The sequence below is a fragment of the Syzygium oleosum genome, unplaced genomic scaffold, assembly GCF_021117445.2.
Source record: "Syzygium oleosum isolate NSW1041296 unplaced genomic scaffold, Sole_v2.1 Sole_v2.06, whole genome shotgun sequence".
Lineage (NCBI taxonomy): Eukaryota > Viridiplantae > Streptophyta > Magnoliopsida > Myrtales > Myrtaceae > Syzygium > Syzygium oleosum.
Window position 1 is genome coordinate 11,434,571 of NW_026607490.1, and position 26,078 is coordinate 11,460,648.

The 26,078-nt window shown below is 42.7% G+C and overlaps 4 protein-coding genes across 8 annotated transcripts; 2 read left to right on the forward strand and 2 right to left on the reverse strand.

Annotated features, from left to right (window-relative positions):
* Window positions 1-1,826: 1,826 nt before the first annotated feature.
* LOC115690616 (autophagy-related protein 8i-like) lies at window positions 1,827-3,964 on the forward strand. Its single transcript, XM_030617029.2, has 5 exons — window positions 1,827-1,968; window positions 2,163-2,218; window positions 3,016-3,068; window positions 3,477-3,595; window positions 3,701-3,964. Exons 1-5 carry the CDS (start codon window positions 1,929-1,931, stop codon window positions 3,787-3,789), a joined length of 357 nt encoding a protein of 118 aa, XP_030472889.1. The 5' UTR covers window positions 1,827-1,928; the 3' UTR covers window positions 3,790-3,964.
* Window positions 3,965-4,098: 134 nt separating this feature from the next.
* Window positions 4,099-7,173, reverse strand: LOC115690615 (uncharacterized). Of its 2 annotated transcripts, none has more exons than XM_030617028.2 (6): window positions 7,014-7,173; window positions 5,884-6,171; window positions 4,881-4,949; window positions 4,729-4,804; window positions 4,595-4,659; window positions 4,099-4,443 (listed from the first exon to the last, which is right to left on the reverse strand). In XM_030617028.2, the coding sequence occupies exons 2-6, from the start codon at window positions 6,064-6,066 to the stop codon at window positions 4,363-4,365; spliced, it is 474 nt and encodes a 157-aa protein (XP_030472888.1). In that variant the 5' UTR covers window positions 6,067-6,171; window positions 7,014-7,173; the 3' UTR covers window positions 4,099-4,362. The 2 variants fall into 2 exon arrangements, with proteins under 2 accessions (XP_030472888.1, XP_056168763.1); XM_056312788.1 differs by lacking the exon at window positions 7,014-7,173 and adding an exon at window positions 6,836-6,982.
* A 667-nt stretch (window positions 7,174-7,840) lies between these two features.
* Window positions 7,841-10,704, forward strand: LOC115690614 (uncharacterized). Its single transcript, XM_056312189.1, has 8 exons — window positions 7,841-8,144; window positions 8,608-8,721; window positions 8,924-8,992; window positions 9,095-9,114; window positions 9,183-9,235; window positions 9,339-9,369; window positions 9,500-9,578; window positions 10,236-10,704. Exons 1-8 carry the CDS (start codon window positions 7,937-7,939, stop codon window positions 10,373-10,375), a joined length of 714 nt encoding a protein of 237 aa, XP_056168164.1. The 5' UTR covers window positions 7,841-7,936; the 3' UTR covers window positions 10,376-10,704.
* A 404-nt stretch (window positions 10,705-11,108) lies between these two features.
* LOC115690612 (kinesin-like protein KIN-12C) lies at window positions 11,109-26,078 on the reverse strand. Of its 4 annotated transcripts, XM_056312188.1 has the most exons (36): window positions 25,299-26,078; window positions 24,783-24,938; window positions 24,482-24,565; window positions 24,262-24,381; window positions 24,010-24,123; window positions 23,838-23,930; window positions 23,588-23,748; window positions 23,431-23,505; window positions 22,393-22,480; window positions 22,237-22,295; window positions 22,088-22,151; window positions 21,834-21,899; window positions 21,575-21,739; window positions 21,394-21,501; window positions 21,011-21,246; window positions 20,860-20,929; window positions 20,710-20,760; window positions 20,590-20,639; window positions 20,100-20,172; window positions 19,948-20,010; window positions 16,528-18,460; window positions 16,361-16,428; window positions 14,885-16,198; window positions 14,704-14,811; window positions 14,321-14,484; window positions 14,157-14,244; window positions 13,972-14,046; window positions 13,477-13,716; window positions 13,086-13,184; window positions 12,939-13,013; window positions 12,795-12,853; window positions 12,455-12,566; window positions 12,267-12,377; window positions 12,134-12,181; window positions 11,774-11,935; window positions 11,109-11,459 (listed from the first exon to the last, which is right to left on the reverse strand). In XM_056312188.1, exons 1-35 carry the CDS (start codon window positions 25,821-25,823, stop codon window positions 11,870-11,872), a joined length of 6,981 nt encoding a protein of 2,326 aa, XP_056168163.1. In that variant the 5' UTR covers window positions 25,824-26,078; the 3' UTR covers window positions 11,109-11,459; window positions 11,774-11,869. The 4 variants fall into 4 exon arrangements, with proteins under 4 accessions (XP_056168163.1, XP_030472882.1, XP_030472883.1 ...); XM_030617022.2 differs by lacking the exon at window positions 11,109-11,459 and having other exon boundaries at window positions 11,796-11,939; window positions 12,018-12,181; XM_030617023.2 differs by lacking the exons at window positions 11,109-11,459; window positions 24,262-24,381; window positions 24,482-24,565; window positions 24,783-24,938; window positions 25,299-26,078 and having other exon boundaries at window positions 11,796-11,939; window positions 12,018-12,181; window positions 23,838-23,925.

Below are 26,078 nucleotides of genomic sequence, written 5' to 3' on the forward strand. Positions count from 1 at the left end.
TGGTTACAAACGGAGGTTACAAGAAGAGGAAGTTGCAACCGAGGTTACAAACAGAAGTTATCAACAAAGGTTACAAACGATTATCGACGGTTATGCTGTCTCCACTTTCTTTAGGTTTATTCGACTCCATTATGTTGACAGTTGTTTTATTACACTACGTTGGCAGTTACTTCTTTGATGATTGCATCCGATTTTGTCGACTAAGTCTTTCGTACATTGATAATAACAAAAAATTAGTCATTTTTTTGTGTAAACAACAGTGACAGCGAGCTCTACGGATATGTTGTTTATTTTAACGTATCGATACTCACACACTCTGCGCCCTCAATTTCTCCTATATCTTTGAATTCCCTAGAATGAGGAAATACTCTTTGAGAGTTTTACATCCCGAGATCCAAACGAGAACCGAGATGAAATATTTTAAAAACATGCTTAGGTCTTACATCCCCATGTCCTCGACCATGCGAAAGATAGACCCGACGAAGCAGTAAGTCGCTGCTAATTGGAGAGAGTACCTATTTGCAAGCAGTTTTGCGACGATGCTGATAAGTTCGAATGCCGTAAATGTGTCACGGTAACTAGAAATTTGCACTATGTGACATGTTTGGATCATGTAAGAAAGAACCTAGACTTCATTATGCTGGTTAAGGTTGGAGACGGTTCGATGTTTTTCGCATATTGATGTTGTGACGACACTGACGAATAAAAGAATCGTCTCTTGCCGCCGAGACAAATGGTCGCTTAGAAGTTATTATTCGGCCGCTAGAGTTTCTAGCATTCCGAGATTTTGTCAGGTCGCCGGAGGCCCATTGCAGAATCCGTACGTGTCTCACTAATCTCGCTAATCAAATAAGACGATAGCTGAAATTCCTAGTGGAATAATCGAATACGAATAGAATTGTACATCGAAGAATCGAACCCTACACACACTTCCAATGCACACGCGTGTCTCTTGTTCTTTGTCACTAACGTACGTACCAATAATTCCCAAACGAGAGAGAGAGAGAGAGAGACGTGCACTTCATATTCTCGGATCGGTGCACTCTGTTTAAGGTTTTTAACCATCGCAACCATAGCATTAAAAAAAAAAAAGGCACTTTGAAATTGCATTTAGGAACTTGGGTAACGGCACAAATAAGGAGGCACCTACACGGACCTTCACCTTTAATCTATACTCGACTCGATCCTCTTTTACCGTGCACTCTTTTTGGTAAAGCTAGAAGTGTCCGAACCATTCAACACTAATAGTTTCGACGGGAGCAGATGCAAAAGCCGCCCACGCGCATCAAGCAAGACTCGGGACATGAGCCCAGGATCCGCCGCATCCGAACCGAGCACTTCGGGCTCCATCTCCCCCATCCGAGCGGCCCGGCAGCCCGAAGAGAATGGGCCCCGAAGGGAGGGGCCCAGGCCCAGCTCCTCCCCGCAACGACGGGGCCAGGGGGGGGAATCTTCTAAAGCACATCCGCGCATATATTCCCTCTCCTTCAACGCGCCAGCTCATCGTTGCGTTTCGTTCCGACCGACTCCCATGCGCACGGGGTCAAAACGACACTGGAAACGTGGAGGAGCGACGTCGTTTCGGCTTAGTACGCTCGTGGGCGGGGAGGAGGCGGGAGCTGTCGCCGCCACGTCACGCGAGGCTCGTCTTCGGCAGTTTGAGCTGTCCCTCTCCCCCCCGCAACCGATTTTTTGCGTTCCAACCTTCCTCTGTTCTCGCACGTCTCCTCCTCCTTCATCTCCTTCATCTTCTTCTTCACCTTCTCCTTCTTCTCCCTGCATTTCTCTCTCTACAGCTCCGCCTTCTCTCTCTAGCTCGCCATTCGCACTTCCTCCTCTCTCTCTCTCTCTCTCTCTCTCTCTCTCTCTCTAGCTCCACTTCCAGCTCCGCCTCCGTCTCCGCCTTCGCCTTCGCCTTCGCCGCCGGCATGGGGATTGCCAAGACATTCAAGGACGAGTTCTCCTTCGGTTCGTCTCTCTCTCTCCCTCCCTTCCTTCTCTTGCTTCCTTTGATTTTCCTCTCCGTGTTCCGTGGATTTTCCGCGGTGAATAATTCCTTGATTTTTCGACGGTGAATTGCGCGATTCTCATCGAGTTCTGTTTTTCGTTTTTTTTTTTTTTTTTTTTTTTGGGTGTTCCCGATTTCTCGGGGGGCGGAGCAGATAAGCGGTTGGAGGAATCGAAGAGCATCGTCGTCAAGTATCCCGACCGAGTTCCGGTAAGTCTTCCCGATCGATTTTGCGCCGCGGCGAAATTTGGCTTCCGCCGCAAGTCAAGGCGCGTTTCGCGTGTCGCGCGATCTGTTTTCGATCGTGAAGTCGCAATGCTCGTTTCGAATGCTCGAGATGTCTTCGTGCTTTTCGCTTTGCTTTCTTTTCCTGGTTGCGTGCGCGATCGGGTTTCGGTCGGGGAAGTCAACGGGTTTCCCCCACCCGCTGATTGATTTGACCGGGGGGGAAGGAAGAAATTAAAAGGGTACACTTTTCAAAAAGGGTTCTTTCGGGGTTCTGATTGATTGAGATTGTTGGAACTGTTTGAGAAGTGGGATGGGGGGTTAAGGTCATGATTTGCTTCGTCGGGTTGTTTAGGATGCGTTTGGTGCTGGAACTCGGATGAAAAGGAGGAGGTTGGACATCTGAAGTGAAACTCTAACGTGTGATAAAATGGGATGGCTGTGATTGGACATCTGAAAGTGAAACTCTAACGTGTGTAACGTCGCGGTGACTCGGCCGTGAAGAAATGCGGGGTCTTGTGCATTAGGAACGGCCCGGTATGCGATTAGCTTTAAGAGGGCGAAGAGGAATAAACCAAGCACGTTCGACGGATCGCGTCGCTCCTTGTCGTTGCACCGACCACCGACTGGTAGTTTGTAGGAAGGAAACCGTTATAGTAATATCTCCAACCTAAAAACAAAAAAAAACAAATGTATTCGTACTTGTGCTTTTCCGATGATTTGACCGCCGCAATTGTCATGCCTTTTTTCGGGGGGAGGGTTAACTCTGGTTCTTCTTGTAGGTGATCATCGAAAGATACTCGAGGACCGATCTGCCGGAAATTGATAAGAAAAAGTAATTCTCCCTGCTTGACTTTGCTTCCTTACTGTAGATAAGCTGGCAAGCTTTGTTTAACATTTGTATTGGGTTAGGCCGAAGGGATTATAAACTCACGAGTACATCATCAAGTAGAATTATTGCCTCTTTAAGCCTTCATGCTCGATACTATTCCCAGGTCTGAAGTCAAGTCTGTTGAATACTTGCAAAGAAAAGCATTAGCATGTCATCTACATGATTAGTCTCCCTTGTGTTCCTGAATTGGATGCTTTTCTGGGAATGGTGAACGATGCATCGGCGGATTCTAATACAAGAACATTAAGTTTCTGCTTGGACAGAGAATCTACATACACGTTCTCATGTCTGACACACAGCAAGTTCGCAACCTTGTCTTACTATCCTTTTTTACTCGTTTTTGTTGCGTAGATTTCTCGTCCCATGCGACATGTCCGTAGGTCAGTTCATCCACATTTTAAGTAGCAGGCTGCACTTGACCCCGGGGAAAGCTCTATTTGTATTTGTCAAGAACACCTTGCCACCAACAGGTAATGTCTTAATCATGCACAATGTGCATTCCATTCCAATTCTTTTTTATCTAGTGCATTTGGATAGAACTGCTAATCGGGTTAATTGTCTTTCATTTTTTTCAGCAAGTCGGCTGGACATCATTTATCAGTCTTTCAAGGATGATGATGGCTTCCTGTACATGTGCTATAGCAGTGAGAAGACCTTTGGCTAAGCTGTACAAATGTCTCCCTGCAGGTCCCCTTCCTTTTAGTGAATGCTGGGGATCCCATTAACTGGAATAACCTGCTGATTCTCTCAGCACTTTGACATTGTAAATTATGTAAATTTGTACATTCTGTGATTCAATAAAACGAAGGTGCTGCATAGTTCCTTTGCGCTTCGACCGATTAATGGTTCTAACTTCTCAAAGAGGAGATCTCTGCTTTACACGCCCATCATTTGCCTCCAGCATATGATCTACTAGAGTAAATTATTCAAAGAACACAGCATCGTGGAAATCTAAATTAGAAGTGACCGCAAGTTAAGAAGCTTGTATGATGATGAGTAGTCTCACTTTTGAGCACAACAATGCAGGGAAAACCTTGGAAACATACAAGTGTAAATATAGTATGTGCTATTGCTCCAATCATGAGGAAGAATTTGTAATTTAAGTGGCATCCATAACTAAGAAACAAAAGCTGGAGTATGCACTTCCCCAGAGAACTAGACAAAAGGAGAAAAAAAGACTTCACTCACGGTGCGATCCCCACTGAAATTGAATGAGCAACAGCAAGTAAATACATCATCACACAGACGACCCGTCAGGTTTAGGCCTTCTGTACCCCAGGCTGACTAGCTTCTGTATCAATAGTCTCTCAGCATCTGCCTGAAAATCCAAAAGGAAGGATATTTATGTAGATATGAAATAGCACAAATGGAAAGCACCAATCCAGCAGCAAGTATGGGCTGAAAGCAGGAGCAGCATGAACAAGCGCACACCCGAGAGAGAGAGAGAGAGAGAGAGAGAGAGAGTCAACCTCGAGCATGGGGTTATTTTTCGGGATATTGCAAGCAAGGATGATGTTGAGACCCGTCTTTACGACTGAGAAGCGAAAAATGTTACCCAATGGAGCAAAGGGTTAGTCACAAATATGATAGACAAGTTTGTTACCTGATCTTCTAGCAATCCCAGACCCTGTATTATCAGAAGCTCCGCCGAGTATAGAAGTCACACTAACAAGGTTGGCCTGTATGCAATCAGAGGAATTGTCAGTCCACGAGAGGTGTGGTAAATATATTCAACAACTGTACCCCGCATCTTACAGGTCGCGTAGATGCAGCTGCATAGAGACGTCCCAGCTTCAAAGAGTTACAACCTATCCATGCATAGATCTACAGTCATGAAGAAAGGCATAATGGTCAATGAATAAGAGCAATGAGAAGCAGCTACAACTCGTAGCAAATCCTATTGGAAACAAAGTTCACGTATATTATTATCAATCTCAATGAAGTTGCCAGTACTGTAATATCACCAACAACTGTTGCAGATGAAGAAAAATTAAGCCTTCATAGGCGTGCCTCCGACAGAAAACCTTAAACTTCCATTTCAGTGTAGCAAATACAAGATGGACCTTCTTTTTTCTCTTTGATCAGATATAAGACAGCATATGAACAGAGAGCTCCAATAAAATGCTACTAGCAAACAACAATCAGAGTCATTGAAGCTGATTATTAAATCAATCTAAAAGTCGCTCCATCAGCATGTAAACTGCAACTGAAGTTCAGATGATACATGGAGATATTATATGTTTGCCTTTTCACTTTCTGATCCCAGTAGAAAAAACAGAATCTCACGCATAGAGTTTAGACAAATCTCCTAGACCATGCATGTTGCAGACTAGAAGTCTAAGAAACTCCCAATACATTGCATCCAATGGATTGATCAGTGAGCACTACTGAAGTATCAAACAAGAAATCCACATTCATCTCATTATTTCACCAAGTACCCCATTATAGATGTGCCCTGGTATGGAGATTGTAAAATCACATTTTCCCAGTAATCCTCGCACCAGATTTTCTATATTACCATATCAATAACTAAGTCCAGCACATTGAATGGTTGGAAGTTTCGCCAATCCAAAAGCAAAATTGATCGGGCTATGTCAAGTGCACAAATTCCCAAAAAAACATCTAAGTGAAAAGCTGAACCAAAAACATGCAGTTTAAACCTCCAATAAAATCGCCGTATGTAGCTTTACCATCTCACTCAAAAGCACTGTAAAGCAAGACTAAAAGCAACACTAGGAGAGAGAGTTTCTCAACTAACCTGCTTTTGGAGGCGGATTATTTGAAAATGAAGAGTTGAATCGTTGACAACTTCACTGAAGCATGTGATCTGAATGCCACTGTCATTCTCGGAAACACCTTGTTGAGTGTCCTCGGAGATTGGGGCCGAGTTGCAGGAGTCGCTTAAATTCAATCCATCAATACCCAAATCATCATGAGTCATTGCAAAAGAGATTATGGAGTTCAGTGCTTGCGATGATTTAACCTATAAGACTCCAGCAAGAACTCTCCCTTGGCAAGGTTCTTCTATGCTTGACCAACAAAGTCCCTAATGCAAACAGCGACCAAAAAAAGTTACATCCAATGTCGAAATATATTTATGGTATTAGTTAGTGGTAAATCTGTCATATGGGTAGGTCGGGTAGGATTTGGGTGAGTAAAAAATTAGACCGATTAAACTTAACCCATTTTTACGTAACAAATCTTTAACGACTCATTTCTGACACAACCCGAACTCCAATTCTTAGCAAATATTGCTTTTGAATACAGAAATAGCATAAATAACAAGAAACCAATCAATTGAAACCAAACTTCAATTCTCTTTCTCATAAACTCTAAGCCAATCGCTCCTTGCTATATTCCTTTCACATGTGCTTCATAATGAGTAGAGGTAACTAAGCAACTCATTAATAGCTGGTCCTCTACAAGAATGATGGCACTTTTCGTTATCAATTTCTCTAAACACAGTTTGGTCGAAGTACCGTCATCACCCGTCAAATTTTCCAAATTCAGACCATGACCGTAGAACCGAACTGCATATTTTTCGATCTTCGAGAGCAAATAGAGTTATCTTCCTCGCAATCATGAACTAAGGAGTGATCTCTACGCGTCTTGAATCTTTGGGCAGTCGGGTTATCTTCTCGATCGTCTTTCAGTCTCAGATAACATGAGCTAGAACGAGTTACGAATGATGAGAGAAAAAAGATAAATACTGAATCTCTGTCGAACATTAAAACAAACACTTGGTGTGCAAAGCTCAGAGAACCCTGTATGGTTAAGAAGAACACGAAATCGCCCCCGCAGATCACGGAAACGGAACACCGAATCGCGGTGACCACGACAAAAGAAGAACGCGCGACTAGAGAAGCCGTAGTGAAATGGGCGGCGCACCTGTCACGCAGTCCGCCGGACCTCGGCGGAAGACGGAAGCGCAACCCCCTCTCGCGAGCACCAAATTTTCACAGAGAAAACTTTTGAAGCGGAGGATGATGGATGAATTGTTTATGTCATTTTTCTTCATTGCGATAATTTTGTTTTAAGTATATAGAAGATCACAACAAAAAATAATAATAATAATAAACTAATATGAGAAAAAAGAAATATATATATATATATATATGATAGTCAATAGGGGGTTGGTATGTCATTTTAATGTCTCGATATCGACAGATGATTTCTTGAAATACTTCGTTCCCTTTTTTTTTATGTGTTCATTAAAAGAGGATCAACTCGTAAAGTTAATACACAAATGATTTATCAATCCTGATAATTAAGAAATGTCTGACTCTCCGTAACAGCTCTCGTGTTTGATATCGCTCGAATGTGTGAGATAGTATAGCTCGAACTGTACCAAAGTTCTCTGACCCTGCGAACATATGCAAAATACGACCTCCCTCGACATTGTTGGGTATTCCATTTTGGTTATCTCGAAAAAATTTATGATATTATTCGAAATTTCTAAAATCAACATGAGACGTGAAAACTTTAAGCTTTTAGAATTTCGAAAAAGCATGCAAACTGCAAGATTTAAATTAAATAAAAAAGTATTTTGACCAAAAAAAAAGAGTATAAAAATGATTAATAATTTTGGGTAGTAGTAGATTCCAGAACTTACGCGCACGCGGGAGGCCGCGGACGGTGTCGCGAGACGCATTGACCAGAATACCCCTCCAACAGTCTCGAATTTCCAAACAAACCCTCCACCATGTAACAAAACGACCAGCAGCTGCTCTCTCTTGCTCGCTTTCTTCACACCACACCGGCGCATTTCGCATCACCTGCAGTTTCGTCTCAAGATCAGTCCCGAGCGCCCGATGGGGACGACGGCGGCGGCGGCGGCGGCGGAGGCGGCGGCGTCGGCGGCGACGCAGGCGTACGGCGAGCCGTGGTACTGGGACAGGCGGTACGAGACCGATTCCGGACCGTTCGATTGGTACCAGAAGTACCGCTCCTTGGCGCCCCTCGTCAATCTCTACGTTCCTCGCGAGGATCGCGTCCTCGTCGTCGGATGCGGCAACTCGGGTACGCAATCCTCCCTCACGCGCGCGCGCGGAGTTGATCGCGATCTCTCGTAGGAATGCCGTTTCGATTCTTAGACGACATTTGACGAGAAACCTGCGAAATGATCCTCCGCACGGAGGATTTGTTTTGTGAGCAATTTAGGTGGCGGGCCGATGAATGTGTTCGGATGGAGCTTAATTTATGTATGTTTGGATTGATGCGTAATTGTTCGTATACGATGTTGCATTATGTTATGCCGACTGCGATTTCATGTGCTGGGAACCACTTGATGTGCATCTTGTGAAATTGCGATTGTGTTTGAGAAGTGTGACGCGTATAATTAGCAATATCGGTGTTCGAGTCGGACGGATATAGATACTTTACTTAGATTCCGCACGGCACGATAGTTATGGCAACAAGGACGAATCGATTGATGCATTCCACCTGGGTCATGGTTTATTCTGTGACTACATTGTGCCTGCAGAATTTAGCGAGGGTATGGTGGATGACGGTTATGAGGACGTGGTGAATATCGATATATCATCGGTCGTGATTGAAGCTATGCAGAAGAAGTACTCTAATCGGCCTCAGCTAAAATGTATCTTTCACGGCGGCTTCCAAATTTATCGTCTACCCTTTTTGTTCCACAGCGTGAACTTTAGTAGATTGAATGCATCCTGTACTTTTTCAAACTCAGTTAGTTGAAGGAAATGCCTGGTCGTGTCCCCTGGAGGATACAGGAGAGTGTAACTGCTTGTTTCGCCTACAATTTACCTATATTTTCCTTCATTACATAGTAGATATGAAAATGGATGTTCGAGAGATGAGCGGCTTCGATTCACGTTCCTTCAACACCGTGATTGATAAAGGTACTTCGTCGGTTACTTCCTTCGATATGATCTGTACGTTGATTGCATCGGCAATAAGGTTAGTCGAATCATCTGCTGATTTTGTTTCTTGCGGTTTTCCAGGTACACTAGACTCTTTACTGGTGAGTGCAGCATGTGCATTTCTTTTAAGTGCCAAAGCTGATTACTGACTGTGATGTTTCTTGGGCAGTGTGGGCATAGTTCTCGGCAAAACGCTGCTAAGATGCTCGAGGAAGTTGGGAGGTATACTGAACTTAGTAAACAAACACGCTTGACTGTTTTGCATGTGTTCAGTGTTTTTCTTGATTTCTTCACCATTATTGAAGCAGTCGATGACAAACTATAGGGTCCTCAAGGATAAGGGCGTCTATATTCTAGTAAGCACATCCCTTACTGAAGATATCACTTTTACTCCTCTAGGCTTCTTTTCATAGTCTCTTATTTTCTTTCCAGTAGCATGATTACATGCGAATTATATGCTGATAATTACTCTCATGGATGCTGCAGATTACATATGGAGCTCCAACATATCGGTTGAACTTGTTGAAAGAGACGGGCTCGTGGACAATAAAACTTCACGTGATAGGTCAGTCAAAAGAGGCTCTTGTTATTACTTACCCAAAATTCGACGGAGTCTTCTCTGTTTAGGGAAATACTGCATACAGATTCTCAAAGCATTGCTATTGGCCTTTTTCCTGACCTCTGACACTAGGAGCGAGCAATCGAGCCAGTTAAACTCAAACTGAACCAAATTGGCCTTGTCAATCGAGTCTATGCCGCTTCACAAGGGCACCGCTGGTTTGTGGGTACACGGTCGGGGAAATGGTGTTGACCGGTTCCATCCCCAATTTTGTATCATAACCCGTCAATTGTGATCAATTCCAGGCCAGTTGCTAGGGGACCCAACTCAGTTTTCGGTTTCAAATACTAGAAACCTACTCTACTTTTAAGTTTTTTAATTTTGAACCTACCCATCCTAGAATCGATCGTATTATTTTTCACAAGGTTGTTCACTTGCCTGTTGATTGCATGAAATGAGCATTGCCGTGTCACTGCTTGCATGGTGTGCAAACCCTATAATATGCTCTAAGCTGCTTCTAATGGATTACGCATAGTTTTTCGTCTGCATCAGGCGATTGACTCTTTGTCACCCTTGTTATCAATTCCGTCATGCAAAGTGTTTTCCGTGTTCTTGAGAGGTATGATGTCGGTATGTCTAAGATTCATTCTAACATGTCTGCAGAAAAGCTTGTTGGAAAATCTGACCATCTATGGGAGCTAACAAACCCCATTCCCTTGGACAATGAAGGAAACTCCGGGGAAACACTGTTGGGCAGAAATCCTGACGTTCACTACATCTATGTCTGTACTAAGGTCGGTTAAGATGATTTCAAATCAGCTACCCAGAAATGGTTTCGCTCGCAAGTTGGAGAGACCCATGCGAGAAAGATGACTTTACCTCATAAGACGGGCCGCGTGAAGCCGTCCTTTTCAAGTATGGTAATATCATTGGTAGCCCTCTTGTTTTGCTCGTTGTCCATGCAGGTAAACTCTACCGTGCACCTAGGAGCATGAAGGGGCTGTTGTGCGAGTGTAGTCATTCAACCATTCTTTTACTTTGTACTTTGTAACAGAAGCATCGTATGTAGAGCCTCCCAGGAGTTTGGACACGTTTGTATTATGATTAATATAGCGATCAACTTCTTGTTTTAGCTTTTGCTTTGGTATTGGAGTTTCGCAGTCTTATTAATTTTGCATACCTGGGGGTGCTGGCCTTCGGCAACAATTAGATGGACAGGGTGTTTTGGTCCAAAGTCTGGGCGTGCACTCGAGCCTAACGCGGACTCGGATACTTCCTCAACGAGCTCTACACGAGCCGGACCTTTATCAGCACGATCAGGATGCCTTTACCCGCTTGCAGACCAGCTCAAAATTCGTCCAATCGATTATGGCTACATCTATAAGCACGTCTAGTCATCTAGCTTGCAGGTTCTGTGAGTGTATACCCTTTTTAAGACTTCTAGCAAAGCGCCGTTAATTAAGGTTAAGTAAATGGGGAATGTAATAAGAGGTCTATGTCGACCACAGACGATGATGACGAACTGATGAAATCAAATGACACCCAAAAAATACTGTACCCTCAAAATCGATCACGATCCTCGAAGAGATGCCCCCTTGGCAGTATGTTTTAGATCCACGAACAATCCGACTTCTCAATGAAAAGTCTGAATCCTCTTCTTCTATCACACAATTAACGCGCCACCTTATTTTCACGATCACATGATACCAAATCGTGGGATCAGGGTTTGGCGCCCAAAATTTACAAATTTTCTAACACTCCACTCATCAGATAAAAAAAGGTACGTGTGGATGCCCCCGAAGAAGCGAAGCAATGAGGCATGCGAATGAAAGTATAATTATCCTTGCCAGAACATAAAGAATCTGTACTCTTGGCAGCACCACCAATCTGCAAAGAACCAAAAAATTTCAATCAGCAAAATATCGTTTTAGGTTGTTAGACTTAAAACATATACTCGAATTGATGCTCGTGCAAGTACTTGTTGATCAAATGTATAAATCCAAAATAAGCGTCTTGTTCATCTTCTCATTGTAATGTATAAATCCCAGATGCAAAGCACAGGGTAATGTGCGATCGCCTGTCAGCCTGTGTGCTATCTACTAGTTACAAAAGCTCATGGAAAGTTCTAATTTCTTCAGTCACTTTCACGGGTTCGTTCAATATGTCGTAGAGAGAACAATCATTCAATCTAGAACGCTTACCTTTTGTTAAATACACAACCAATTTTCTCTTGATTCACGGAATCAGGTTTAAAAGAGAGATCTCCAGAATGTACAGACATGTGCCTAGGCCTCCATTCATATACAAAAAGATTGGCCATGCACATTTAGGTGGGCTTCCGGGCCATCAGCATTTACATTCTGCTCCCTGTTAAGATGCATTTGTTAGCTAGATCAAAATGAGGGCGGCAAAAAGTCGGTGCAGCACTTTGAATGACACCTTTACCTGTTCACCCTAACCAAGCCATGTTTACAGCTTTTTCCCTATAAATGGGTGCCACGAGAAAGTTGACACTGAGAAAGCTCGTCACTCCAACGTGAAATTGGCCTTTCGGAATGTACCGACCTCTTGCTGGAAGCGCCAGCACCAACAGCTAAAGAACCATTCTCCTAACAAAGGCAGGAAAGTTCAGTGATCATATAGGACTAACCTTTGCTTTAACTGCCAGGTGTAAGGAAATGTAAAAATACACACCTTAAATTTCAACTTGCGCTGAAGTGGCTTTTGGTTGACCTCTGCACAAAGAAGTGTCTTTACCATCTCATCCAGTTCAGCCACTTTCCGATTTAGATTTGTTTTGTCCATCTGTGAAGGGAAAAGAGGACTTTAATATGGAACAATGTTTTGGCTAACAATAATGTCCCCTACTAGAGGTACCAGACCTTCAACATTTCATTCTGTGCTGAAAGTAATTGATCCCGCTGTTGAAGTTGCTCTAAAGTCATCTGTGTAGCAAACAAATCTGCTTCTCTGTGGCTTATTTCCATCATGCAACTGGAGAAACAGGATAAACCTTGAGGCAAATGTAGGATTTAAAAAGCAAAAGAAGAAGAAAGAGCAGGAGATGGAAAAACAAGTCTCAAATGTCCATCTTGTAGACAAAGTGTGCAACCACAAAAGGACCAGACGCATTACCTAAGAAATTTCCTATTGCATATTTTCAGAATTACCACGGGAAAGATCGACGAAAGACTACTTTAACTGACCAGAAAATAGACTGACCTTTCTCTTTCCTTAGCCAAATCGTCAATCTGCTTCCTTAACTTTAGAACTTCTTGCTCCTAAACAACATAGACAGCAGTAACACATCTTTCAGAATGATCAAATGAAGCACGCAATAAATGCAAAGGGTATATTTATAACCACCTTTGTGTGGAAATTTGATGTCTGCTTATTAGCTACTTCAACTAATTTTTGCACCTGGTGCTGTTCTATCAAGTTCTGCAAAAAAATCACAGGTCAGAGATGCAGAAATGGTGAATTCACCAGCACGTTCTATCTATAGAAACTTACAGCGTAGTTTGTCATATCTAATTTGACACCAAGTAAATCCCGAATGACATCATGAGTCATGCTCTCTGCTGCAGCCAGCCTAGAGTTGAGCACACATACCTGATGCATCATAGGCTGAGATTATATATGTGTATTAAATTATAAGGCTCAAAACTGGGGAGACTTAAATCCTAATGGAGCTTTGTAACTAATATAAATGAAGTACCACTAGCATGAAAGAAAAATAAAATCCTGGGGAGGGAGACCGTTAGAACTTTTGACCTCATAGCACTAAATTAAGAACACCATTTGATATATAGCATTGTATTAAATTACAGAATTAGGAGAGACACGTGAGATTCTTATCCAATTCACATTTATTAGGCTACGGGAGAGATGGAAACTACTTAACCTCCTGCTGCTGACTAGCTGCAAGTGCCTCCAACTCCTGGATGTGTAGCTTTGCGACCGACAGTTCCTGATCCTTCTCCAGGTTCGTTTGCTGAATTAGACTTGAAATGCATCTGAATGGGGAGCTGGAGCCTCTTGGCCTTGACGAGCTTTTCTCATGCTTTTCAAGGGGTGGTGCTGTTGATGCTGAGCTTGACAAATCAGTCTTTATTTCATGAACCAAGTTCTCCAGGGTCTTGTACTGTTTAAATAATGTTGAGACATTTAAAGAATGTCGGATAGAGGTTAAAACATGATGGATCTTACCAAAAAACCAAAATCTAGATTTAGGATTGTAAATAGCTCAGCATTTTTCGAATATGCATGGAAATTGATCAAAGGACATCACAGCTTGTGAGCTGCTGTTGTTGACTTCTCAACGACTATTTACAAAATGGGGAGTAATGCTAAAGCATTAATAATGGGTGAATGGCAACGTATATGCCAGTTGTCATACCTTTTGTTGATATTGAGATGCCTGCGCTTCAGCATGCAGTACAAGTTCGGAGATGTACTCTTTGCATTGTTTGATCTTTAAACCACAAAAGAATGGCACAGTTTAAGGCAGAGGAAATGACATGTAAACTAGAGATGAAGCACTAATAAAGATTCAGATTGGTTAAAAAAGGATCAGACGATCACCTCTCTCTCTAGTTCCACTCTTTCCTCTCCTAGAAATTTTATCTGCCCGTATGCCTCATGAAGTTCCAGTAACAATGGATATTCATTCCTGCATTATGAGAATTTAGCAACAGAAATAGGAAAAAGTAAAATTCAGAGGCAGGGATGAGAAAGCCAAAGCGGACCTAGGAAGATGATCTTCTGAGTAGCGACCATTTACGCTCGCTAAATCCTGATTCTCTGTGAAACTTTCAACTGTTGCCAGTCTCTTTCTCAAACCCTGGAGTTCCTTTTCCAATGAATCTCGGATTATTCTATGCTTTTCTACATCTTGATCCATTTCATAGACCTAAGTCAGGGAAAAGAGAGACAGAAATAAGAAACTTCCAATAATAGAAGCAACCAGAAGATCATAAGTCATTTGCAAGTTGAGAGGCTCATCAGTAGAGAAAGTGCTTAGCAAGCAAGGGAAGTTATCCTCTTCAAGAACCAAAAATGAATAGAAAAATTCCACTGTGCATTGTACAGAATTTTTTTCAGAGAAGATGATAGATAGCAAGCATGTCACCTTCTTCTCCAGTACGTTAATCGTATGCTCAAGCTCCTCAACAGAATGCTCTAAAATTTTTATCTCCTCCTCCTTTTGTTCAGCCAGTGACTTACTTGTTTCTGACTCCTGCAGAAGAAAATTTTCAATCACCACTATTTATATCTTAGCTACAAGCAGACAAGGTGTCTCAAATGCATACCTGACGAGCTTCAATAGCAATAGCTTCGTTTTCATCAGCTAGAGAATAGGCCAATTCAAGCTTACTAGTCAGGGAGCCAACTTGTTCGCGCAGCTGGTCCCGCTCTCTCACGACCAATTTTAGATCATCTTGAATACTTTCAACTGAAAAAAGTACTTTTCTTTCCATTGTTGAAGTCAAATGAAGAATTTCTTCTTCCAGACCTTTTACCACCTCTCTTTGTTCATCCAGTTGTTTCTCAGCTTCGGATTTTCTTACATAAAGATCTTTCAAAAGAGTCGTCAACTCATCATTTTGTTCTGACAAAGCATCCATCATATCTTTAGCCTGCTCAATCTCTGAAATTTTCCCTTGAAGGGCCTTCTCAGTATCAGCCAGAAGGCTTTCAAGCTTTTTGTACTCAACAGTCATGTTATCGAGTTCACTCATCTTGTTATCCAACTCATTGTGGACTTTGCTCAATGAATTCTGTAGCAGTTTTGTCTCATCCTTTAAGTCCTTGGTGTGAGAAGCTGCTTCTTGCAACATGCTTAAATCAAATAGCAAACCCTGTAAGATAACTTCTTTCCTCTCCAGTTCATTTTTCAGCACTGAATTTTCATTCAGGCAATCAGAAGGTAGACATACCTCGCCATTATGTAACTTTTTCACAACTGCGTATTGATCATTTCCCTGCAGGCCATCATCACCAGTGTTTATGTGGTTATCTCGACCAGTAAAATAAACAGTCTGTAGATCTTCCATCATCCTGGGGTATTCTCGCTGTTTGAACAATTGAAATTCCAACTCTGACCTTGGGATAATATTTCTGTGTATAAGCTCTCCCAAATAACAATGCCATAGCACAAATACTGCAATTCCTCTCTGCATTATCTCTGTAGCTACTTCTTCGATTGAAGCACTTGAGTTGCAAATGAAGGAAGACAAATCCTGTCCCATGGATAGGACATCACATTCTAGGGCCTTGAACATATCCTCCACATGTTTTTGCATCTGCAGGAATTGCCCTTGAAGTAAAGAGAGAGATTTTGCTGTCTCTGCAAAAGCAGAATGAATATGCCCATTGAGTGACTGATTTTCTCCTTCAATCATTTTTATTGATGACTTCAGTTGCTGAATTTCTTGAATCAAATGTTCTTTCTCCACCATCAAAGCCTCACTAGTTTGCCTCCAAATCTCAGCCAAATTCTTTGCATTTTCGTTTGCTTTTAACAATTCATTTAGCATCAAGTCAGCTTCTTTCATGGTTGCATTGGCTTGCTCAAATCTGACTAAGAAACTGCAAGCATAATGAAACTTCTCGCCAGTATCCCCCTGCACCACAAATGAAGCAAAAAATAAGACCTTAGCAAGTCATAAACTGCTTCGATAGTTTGGCATCTTATTAAATCATTTGTGATTAGAATCAGTGGTTCACTTGAAGTAACACCTAATGTTTGTGAAGTAAATTTATTCAGCAGTTCAAGATTGTCGTACCCCTGAATTACAAAAATCCCCTTCATGTTTCCGCTTCAATTTAGTGCACTCAAATTGATGTTTAGTACCTGCCATGTAACATGAGCTTATGAGTCTCTTTGCAATTCCATCATCCTTCTGATAATATAATAATTTGCATACAGTGAGCTAAATTCATTATAGTTTACCTTTTCTATTAGGGCAAGCTCCCATGTCAATTGCATCAAACAGCATCATGAGAAGGGTATATTGTTTGTTGAAAGCATCTAATGTAGTCTCTAATTCCTTCCTTGTGCACAAAATCATCTTATCTTTGTGAACTATGCTCTTTAAGGGCTCCATATTCGCTCCCATCCTGGTGTTACTAAATTGCAAAGCATCATGGAAGTCAGAATTTGTTGGCTGTTTAGGTGCCACCTCAGTACACTTGGACAAACATGTGCTTGGAGACGCACTCACATCATTGTCTGGAACTAAACTTTCAGCAGAAAAATCAGAACTTGAAGTTGAAGAATCAGAACTCAACTCATCCAGCTCGGTCACATCTTCATTTGTCAGAGAGCAGCTACATAGATTTAAGTTCCTGTCAACCCAATTTTTAATGTCAGTCAATCTGATATTTGTTTCTGCTAGTTCATCTTTAAACCTGTTCAGCATGTGACATGGATCTTCAATCACTAGACTTGGTTCTTTAAGAGGCAATGACTTGACTGCATTCTTTCCCAGCTCTTTTAGTTGCAATTTTAAATCAAAATGATTTCTCATTATATCATGCACAAACTCCTTGTATTCATCAAATGACTTCTGAATTTCAGACTGCAGGGAAAACATGAACATTTCCACTTCTGCATAAGATGAATCAATAGCATACTTCGACTCCAGTACCCCCAGTCTAGCTAACTCAACTTGAGCCATAGCATTTTCCAATATCAGAGCATCTGCATCAGCCTTTGTATCAGATAACTCATGATCATCCTTCTCAATGATATTAGCCGCTTGAATATCTTTTTCGATGTTGTTGCTCTGCTTAACATCATGACAATCAGAGAGCCATTTTACAATCAAAAGGGCAGCATTTACACGTTTTTCTGCTTCAGATATCTGATCATCCTTATGTTTTAAGTTTCTCTCAAGAGTCTTAATCATGTCTGTCTTCTCGTCCAACTTCAGATTCAATGCAGCTTCTTCAATGGTGCATTCATCATCCGCTCTATGCTGAGATCCACTTAGACTCATTGTCGCACCTTTCAAGGAACTTAACTTCAGCTCCGTTTCCCGTACAATCTTCTGTGCATTCTCCAAGCTGTGTTGAAGCGACAGAACTGTTTCTTCCTTTTCAATGCAAGCTTGTGCGGCCCTCTCAACTTGTTCACTGATCAAAACTTCACCTTCGGGAAATGAACCGGCAATCCTTCGTATCGAGCCAGATGCATCCTTGAGGGATCTAGTGCCATCTAAAAGAAAGTTCGTTAGTTCTAATATAGCCTTTTCCCAATCTGCAGTGACTAACACAAGTTCCTCCTCCTTGGTTGCTATAGTTTCTCTTAGCCTTGCATTTTCCTGAGTCAAGTAACTTAGTTTCTCATGAAGCTCCAGCTGAAGGGAAGCAACCTCATCTTGTAACTGAAGGATTGTCCTTGCGGTTTCCATCTCAACTTGTTCCATTACTATTTCAGCTTGATTCCTGCCAAACAATTGGGACGCCTGCTCTCCTTCATAGTTGGCTGTCTCAAGGTCTAGCATAGTTCTTTCCCGCTTCACTTGCATAGAATTCATTCTAATGTCTTGACTTACATCCAGAGCTTTCTTTCCAAACGCAGCTAATTCCCAAGATTGACTTCCAGGTCCAAGCAGAGAGCTGTCTACCTTATTTGTCTTTTCTAAAATAACCCTAAACCGATCATTTTCCTCCTGCATATGCTGCAGCTTTTCAATTAAATGCACCTGTTCAAACTCCATAGATTCAATTAACATTCTAGCATCCGATAACTCCTGAAGGTTACTGTAGTGCACATCCAATGCACTGCCAGCACTTTGGCCTATACTGTTCCCCAGAGACTCCTCATCTTCCCTGTTTATCATTTTGTTGCCCGAGTCACTGCTGATGGATATCATTTCTTCCTATGAGAGTGGCAACGAGATCATGAGTTCAGAGAGAGAGAGAGAGAGAGAGAGAGAGAGAGACGGGGATAAAACATCATAGACAACATGTTCATCTTGCTGAATGTGTTCAAAAATATGTCCACATTGTTAGCATCTTAGGGCCCGTTTGGTAACGTGCCAAATAGTGAAAATTTCTGTTCTTTTGTTCCCAGAAATAGTTTGGGAACAGAAATGCGTTTGGTAAACTTTTTGTTTCTCGGCACATTTTTGCAAAAATTTGTGCCGAGAAACAGTTTTGGAAGAGAAACAAGAAGTAAAAAAAAGTTGCTTCTTGTTTCTCGGCACAATTTTGAGAATCAGTTTTTTTTCTTCTTTTTCTTCTTTTTCTTTTCTTATTTTGTGGTGTTGTTCTTGGCTGAGCCGGCCGCCGGCGGCCGGCGATTGGCGGCCGGCGACGGCGACCGGCCACAGCCCGTGGCCGGCGAGGGCATCACGGCCTCGCCGGCCGCCGGCGGAGGCGAGGTCGCCCTCGCCGGCGAGGGCGAGGCTGGACCTCGCCGCCCGGGCGAGGCGGCTCGCCTCGCATCGAGCGAGGCGAGAGCCTCGCCGTCGGTCGCGACGGCAAGGTCGGCCTCGCCCGGAGACGGCGAGGCTCGGCCGCCGGATCCGGGCGAGGCCTCGGCGAGGCCGAGCCTCGCCGTCGCGACCCACGCCGAGGTCGGCTTCGCGGTGGGTCGCGACGGCGAGGCTCGGCCTCGCCAGATCCGGGCGAGGCCGAGCCTCACCGTCTCGGGCGAGGCCGCCTCGCCTGGGCGGCGAGGGTCCAGCCTCGCCCTCGCCGGCGAGGGCGACTCCTCGCCTCCGCCGGCGAGGTCCGTGACGCCCTCGCCGGCCCTGGGCTGTGGCCGGTCGCCGGCGACCGGCGACCGGCCATGGCCAAAGAAGAAAGTAAAAAGAAAAAAAAAATTTAAACAATTCAAAATATTATTTGGGAACGGAAATTTTGTGTAGTTACCAAACGCATTTCTGTTCTTTTCTACTCTAGGAATAGAAATTTTGGACATTGATCAAACGCCTTCAAATACTCAGAAATTGTTTCCGGGCACAGAATCAAAAAAAATCATTTCTGTTCAGAAATAGCGCCCGGGCACAGAATGGTATTCATGCGCACCCTTAGTCTTCCATTTGTTTTAGTCTGAAATGCTGATGAACAGAAGAGAGAACAAATAAATATTTATTGCACAGCACATGATAGACACGGTGAAGGGTGAGATTCTGAAAACACTTGATCAGAATTATCCAAATGGAAAATGTAATTATAGCCAGGTAGGTCTCATTTTGCTAATCCAGGGTAATGTCATTGTAAAATAACAGATATGCTTAGGTCCAATAGCCTGCATAAAAACTTTTGTCGACATCTTGGTAAAAGTGCCATTTGAGATTTTAACAGGCAAATTTGGCTAAATTAGAATGCCAATATAACAAGCTAAGAACAAGGAACTCACCAGTAACGAATATTTATCTGTTGACGTCACTTCTTCAGGATCCTTAGAAGACAGATCCGATAACTGTCGAGATAAAAGGGGAAAAACACATTACGAACATCAAGTAGATTTTGACCACCCTAAGACTACTTCCCTCCATAACTTTCAACAACCTTTGCAGAATCACATGTGACTTGACTGCTGCACAAGTATTTTTGCAGTTCTGTTGGTAATTCCTCAACTTCCCTACAGGCAAAATCAATGGATATGGGAGAAAGAAAAGATAGAGCCACTGGCATCTTTGCAAAATGATAGCTTCCAAAACATCCTTAATGCTATGAAAGAGCCAGTACAAGTTAGATCCTCTGCATCTCCTCACACTTAAAAGATCACGTTATGATGAAAGACGATAATGAAGTAAAACAAAAGACATACCTGCCAAAATCAAAGCAAGTGGTCTATTGAGCTCCAGATGCATAAGTACACTACGAAAAATATTGAAGTGGGAAATCTAATATCTAATATCTATGGCTAAGTTGGTAATGCAAAAGAACAGCAAAGGATGAAAATGCTCTAGTATATTGCCATCATCCGTGGAGGTGATGGGAAGACTGCCAGAGTGTCTGCAGTTACCCTTTACAAGAGTATGCTTGAGCAAGTTACCTCATTAGCCTTGCATTCATTTTGCGGCAGTCTTCGAAGTCCTTCAGATCCTGTTTAGGTAAAACTGCTGAGTGCCAAAGTCTAATAAGCAGATCCAAGTCAAGAAGGGAAGTTACATACCCAGTGCTCCTCTTGTGCATATATAGTTGATTTCTCTTCTAGCTCCAACAGCTGACCAGCCGAGAAAAATGCCATTATGAACTGCATGCTACCATCCCATTGTATAGACCAGAGGAAAACTCAGGAAATAAAAAGCGTATAGTCTCGAACCTGACTGCGCAAATCTGAAACTTCTGCCAGCAATATATCCCGCTCCCTTGGTCCATAAAGGTCTTGATACCTGGCCCAGACAACAGCATCAAATGGGTCACGGTGTGCTCAAAAATCTATCTATTCTTTCATTTAGTTTCAGGGACATTACAACTGAAGTTGCTCCGTGAGCCTATTATTCTCTGCAGCAAATTGTTTTAATTCAGGATTTTGATCAATTCTTTCTCGGAGCAAATTAATCTCTTCCAGTAAAGCCTTGTTTTCCTCCACAAGGTACTTCTCTGAGGTAACTTTGTCATCCACAAGTAACTCGAGTCTTCTGATTTTTTCCTCTCGAAATTTTAAAGTCGTATCATTGTGCTTGGCCTTCTCTTCCCTTTCGTGTGCCTGCAAATATGCACTTCTGCTAATCAAACTAGGAGACACTGTGAACCTTCTATGAGCATTCTCAAGGTGCATCCGAGCACCATGGCTCCTTGTACAGAGGATTTCAAGTATCAGACCAGTATAGACTACTTGCCAAATAAAACATACCAGGCATTTCAAGTGTTCGATTTCATCCTGCAACTTTTTTACTTCCATCTCTAACATCTTTTCCCTCCTCAAGGAACCAAGCAAAGTGGCTACCGAGCACTTCACATCCTGCATTAGCAGTAGTGAATAATTCATGTCTTCAATTAGGAAAGCAAGTCTCCATTGCAAATATAAAGCTTACCTTTTTACTACCAGTGAAGTTCATCTTAGGATTATCAGATTTTCTTTCCCCTAAAGAGTCACACTGCTTAGCCAAGCCACTTAGGCTAGAATCCTCGAGACATTGATACCCATACGACAGAGATCTTGATGAAATCTGATGCTTCATCAGAAAAGACAACTGACCCTGTTTTCATACAGTAAACGCTTACTTTTTTGCACGTCACGATGTCCATAGTGAAATGGGCAAAAAGGAGAAAGAGTAGTCCACAGACGTATACCTTCAACTGTTGGATTTGCCTCTGGAGTGCACTTATGTCACCTGAAGCATCTTCGTTCACTTTTGCCTGAAACATGGGAAAAGAAAGGTCTAAACTCCAAATTTATAAAACAACAATAAAGCCTTATCCCTCGAGATGAGATCGGCTACTTGAATCCCATAATACCATTGCACATCATTTTGTATCAAATTTTCTGTAAGATTAGAACTCAAAATTTATAAGGGGAAAATAAATCTACTGACTGGTACACTCACATTGTTCTGAATGAGTTTCGCACGCTGAGCAAACTTTAGAGTGCTTAACGTTTCATTTGCAGAACTGTCATAAAAATGAAAGTTACATAAAGGAATTGGTTGGCTTCTACAAGACAGTCTTTAAGCAGGACTAGTTGTTCAGGACAAACCATGTAGATGGACTGACATTTGCTATGATCATTGTTTTAGAGTTCCCACCGAGCGAATCCTGCACAAATAAATATCTACAGCACATATTCTTTTATGTAAAAGTACACGTTCAAAAAAGTGGACATACTTAAACAGGATTAGCTCTTGGATGTAACCTGAAGTAAAAACGTGAGCCTAGAATCTCTGTAGGGAACATGTCTATGCTTCCCGTGGGCTAAATCCACCAGAGACATAATCACCAACCTAAGAAGTAAGAACAAATGCTCTAAAATAGTTAAACTGCAGAACAACAAAAATCTTTAAGAACACTCTCAGAGTCGAAATCTCAAAATCCAGATGTACAGAATACATTATACGTTAACGAACGCAATGACTTCTCAGATTATGATGATGCCATGAGTCTTATACCAACCAGATATCATTCCATACTTTTTTCATAAATTGGGCATCCAAAGGTAGACCTACTTTAGCTTAACGTGGAATCATGTTGCAACCATCCAGGACCAAAAACACGAGAAGCAAAGGACATCTCAATGCTACTACTTAGGGGTGCACTTCCAGGCTTTCCAGCTTATACAACATATTCCAAATACCTTTCCACTTCGTGTAGGACTTGGGTGATGTGCAGGTGCAAATAAATCAATGTACCAGTGCCTTACGGGAAACAAAACCTCATAATTATGCAGATGACCTTCCAGAAGAAGTCATTTGTACTGTTAATGTGGACCTTTCCCAAGAAAAGTATATACCAACTGTGATCTTCCCATCAAAAGAAACATTATGGCTTCTCCTCTATTCGCAAACCACAATCAAAGAAGGAATATGTGCCAAATAATCTTGGGAAGAGTTGTAATTTGGTTCATGACCCACACCATAAGGGGTGTACCATGAATGGGAAACCGAGCAAAAGAGAGAAATAGTATGGAGGACAGAGAGTTATTTTGCTTCTATTGTATTAGTTATCATCTCCCCTTTATGACCAATAGTGATGCATGGACTCCTTTTTCACTACATTTTCAGAGATAGAGAATTTCCAGAAGGAATTGGATATGATGAATATTCCCTCGATTTGATAAACTAACATACCCTTAAAATTTACGGTTCGTGACATTTTGAACCTGGTAAAGCATTCGCAGAAATAAACAGAAGTTACAAACTTATTAAGGATTGCAACAAGCCCTCGAAATAATTACCCAAGAGTTGATAAGGACTTATTTATATTTGCTGCTTCTTTCAAACGGTCGCCTTCTGCAGCTGAGCTTTTCTGCCTGCACATTTGAGGAAGTTAAACCAGCATAGCAGTGGAAGCACAAACTGGAAAGAGTGTCAGTTGTGTGAAACAATAGCTACCTCTCAGAACCAGCTAAATCCACTAAGTTCAACCTTGCAAATCTAAAGTGTGTCATTGAATCTTTCTCCCAGTGGCTTTCAATGATGCACGTGAAAACACTGTGCGACCTACTGCTCTCACTATTCATGCGTGTTGCAGCCATTTTTCTGTTTGCAGCACCCTATGCAAAAGAAATTGATTATAATCACCCTTTACTGAATGTGGTGCTTAGTCCAAACAGAACATAAACTGTCATCATAAAGTTCCAACCTGTGAAAGAAGCTTCACAATATCCCTGACAGTTACCACATTATGTTCTTTTAGGTTTTCTACATATACCCCTTTCTTCATGTCTTCTCTGAGCTACAACAAGACAATCAGATTGATGTGCACCACAGGCCAGCAATCTAATGAAATAACACAAGAAAAGGATATGAAGTACTTGTAAATTTGTGGATGAAGGCTCCAAGAGGTCCGTTATCTGCTCGTTGTATATCTCCAAGAAGGAGCATTTGCAGCTGTAAGTTAACTTCTCTTCTTTCATACTTTCTTCATTCTGAAGAATGTAAAGATGTCAGGCCACTAAATTTGGAGGAAAGAGGAAGAAAGCAGAAGGTTGGCAGGAGTGAAGAGAGACGTGAGATAAGTCCTTCTCAATGACTAGCTGCTCTAAAACCAAAGCAAAAGTACATACCACTCTAATCCTTGCAAATAAATATTCAAATATACGAGGAGTTATCCCACAGCCTTCGTTTAGCTTCCCTTCAACTTCATAGATATCACCCATCATGGTATGGGTCTTGCCACTTCCTGTCTGCAAGAAGCAGAGGGTTCACCTTCTATCAACATTTGATATCAGAGCTAGAAAGACCAAACATCCTTTTTTTTTTTTTGGTCGAACAAACATCATTTACCTGCCCATAAGCGAACATACAGCTATTATAGCCAGACAAGCAATTCTCCACCATGGGCAATCCTGCAGCTCTGAACAACTTTTCCTACAAGAAATTTCCCAAAAAATTATCTCTTTGTTTGTAGTATGATGTGTCATAAATGAGAGTAAACCTAATAAAACCATAAGCAAGGGCTAGGATTGGAATTTTGGCCTTTCCAGTTCTACCGTCTTCTTTGATAAATCCAGAATAATCAGTCATGAAGTCATGAAGTCAACAAACAAAATGATGCATCCTCCATATATTAAAATATTAATCGTACCTGCGATATTGTCTCACACGCGATATGATCAAAGGTGAATCTCGTTTCAGGATAACCAAGCCACACCAAAGTCTTTGCACTCTCCTGTCTTATGCACCTTCCATACCCTTGAGAAACCTTCTCCAAGTTACTCAATGGTCGAATCCTTATCAAAACCTGGATCCACACTCCACATACTCAGCAGCACACTCTTGATGATGAGCTAAATCAGCTAATAATACCTAAGAGCGGTGCAGACTAGCTAAATCTATCGAACAGCTCATTGACCAAAAAAAAAGTGAATCAAGTTCAAAACTATATATAAACTTCCTGTCGGTTCTTAACAGCAAAAAGTAATTGAATGACTTCAAATGAAACATGTATAGACAGAATCCGATTGAAACTTTCCAATCTAGATTGGCCGATTAGTGAATAGATATCCTTGAACTTAAAGTAGAAACGGAGCTAGCTGCGAATGTTGAATCGTCGGAGAGTACTTTGCGGCCAAATACGGGAGAAGACTAATTGTTAACGAACCTGCACGTTATTATCAGTCCAGAAGGACGAATTTTCCTCGAGCTCGAAATGCGGAACTTCCAGCCGAGTTTCTGCATTTGCAATCTGGAATCCTCTCGAAGCCCCCGAGTACAAGCTCATTCTCCTATGTCCGGCCAAATCGTTACCTCTAGGCCCAGCGCAGCCCACCATTGCTCCGCCGAGCGAGGCTCTCGAGCCAGCAGCCCTCGCAGGCGTGCTCTGCGCCGAGCTAGGCTCCGAATGCGGCTTCCCCCCGCGAGCAGCCCTCGGCGTCAAATGCCACGCTTCCACCTTCTTGTCCGACGGCCTGCTGGCTCCGATCAGCTCGCTCTTCTCCCTAGCGTCCAAGTCCGGCCCGTGGACCCCGCCGTGGCGCTGCGACGGGTCCTGGATCGCGTTCAGCGGCGTCCGCGGCGGCGGGAAGTGAGCCGCCGAGCTCAGGGAGCCGTCGAACTCGTTCTCGCTCGCCTCGAGCTGCGAGCTCCTCCTCGAGCCGAGCCGGGAGCCGCATGCGTCCTTCGACATCGTTAGCGAGCGCTCTGGACCGACGGCGATGGAGAGATCTACGCACGGAGCTCCGTTCGCGGAGCCGCGAGTTCGCGAGGGAACGGAGGCGCGCGCATGCTCGGCTGGATTTGCTTCCGGGGGAGGTTCGAACGAGCTTGAGCTTGAGCTTCAGCAATGGCGGCGACGGCGACGACGACGGAGGATCATCTGCCGATGGAAACGAAGAGGAAGCTGAAGCTGAAGCGCGGATAGTACACAGTGCTCGAAGTCGAA

Coding starts and splice junctions, on each gene's coding strand:
- LOC115690616 (XM_030617029.2), top strand. CDS start 1,929: ATGGGGATTGCCAAGACATTCAAGGACGAGTTCTCCTTCG. Junction 1,969..2,162: donor CAAGGACGAGTTCTCCTTCG/GTTCGTCTCTCT, acceptor GGGGCGGAGCAG/ATAAGCGGTTGGAGGAATCG. Junction 3,596..3,700: donor GAACACCTTGCCACCAACAG/GTAATGTCTTAA, acceptor CATTTTTTTCAG/CAAGTCGGCTGGACATCATT.
- LOC115690615 (XM_030617028.2), bottom strand. CDS start 6,066: ATGACTCATGATGATTTGGGTATTGATGGATTGAATTTAAGCGACTCC. Junction 4,950..5,883: donor TAATCCGCCTCCAAAAGCAG/GTTAGTTGAGAA, acceptor TCATGACTGTAG/ATCTATGCATGGATAGGTTG. Junction 4,444..4,594: donor AAAATAACCCCATGCTCGAG/GTTGACTCTCTC, acceptor TTGGATTTTCAG/GCAGATGCTGAGAGACTATT.
- LOC115690614 (XM_056312189.1), top strand. CDS start 7,937: ATGGGGACGACGGCGGCGGCGGCGGCGGCGGAGGCGGCGGCGTCGGCG. Junction 8,722..8,923: donor TAATCGGCCTCAGCTAAAAT/GTATCTTTCACG, acceptor ATTACATAGTAG/ATATGAAAATGGATGTTCGA. Junction 8,993..9,094: donor CAACACCGTGATTGATAAAG/GTACTTCGTCGG, acceptor GCGGTTTTCCAG/GTACACTAGACTCTTTACTG.
- LOC115690612 (XM_030617022.2), bottom strand. CDS start 25,823: ATGTCGAAGGACGCATGCGGCTCCCGGCTCGGCTCGAGGAGGAGCTCG. Junction 22,152..22,236: donor AATGTCAGTCCATCTACATG/GTTTGTCCTGAA, acceptor TTTTTATGACAG/TTCTGCAAATGAAACGTTAA. Junction 14,485..14,703: donor TTAACGTACTGGAGAAGAAG/GTGACATGCTTG, acceptor TCCCTGACTTAG/GTCTATGAAATGGATCAAGA.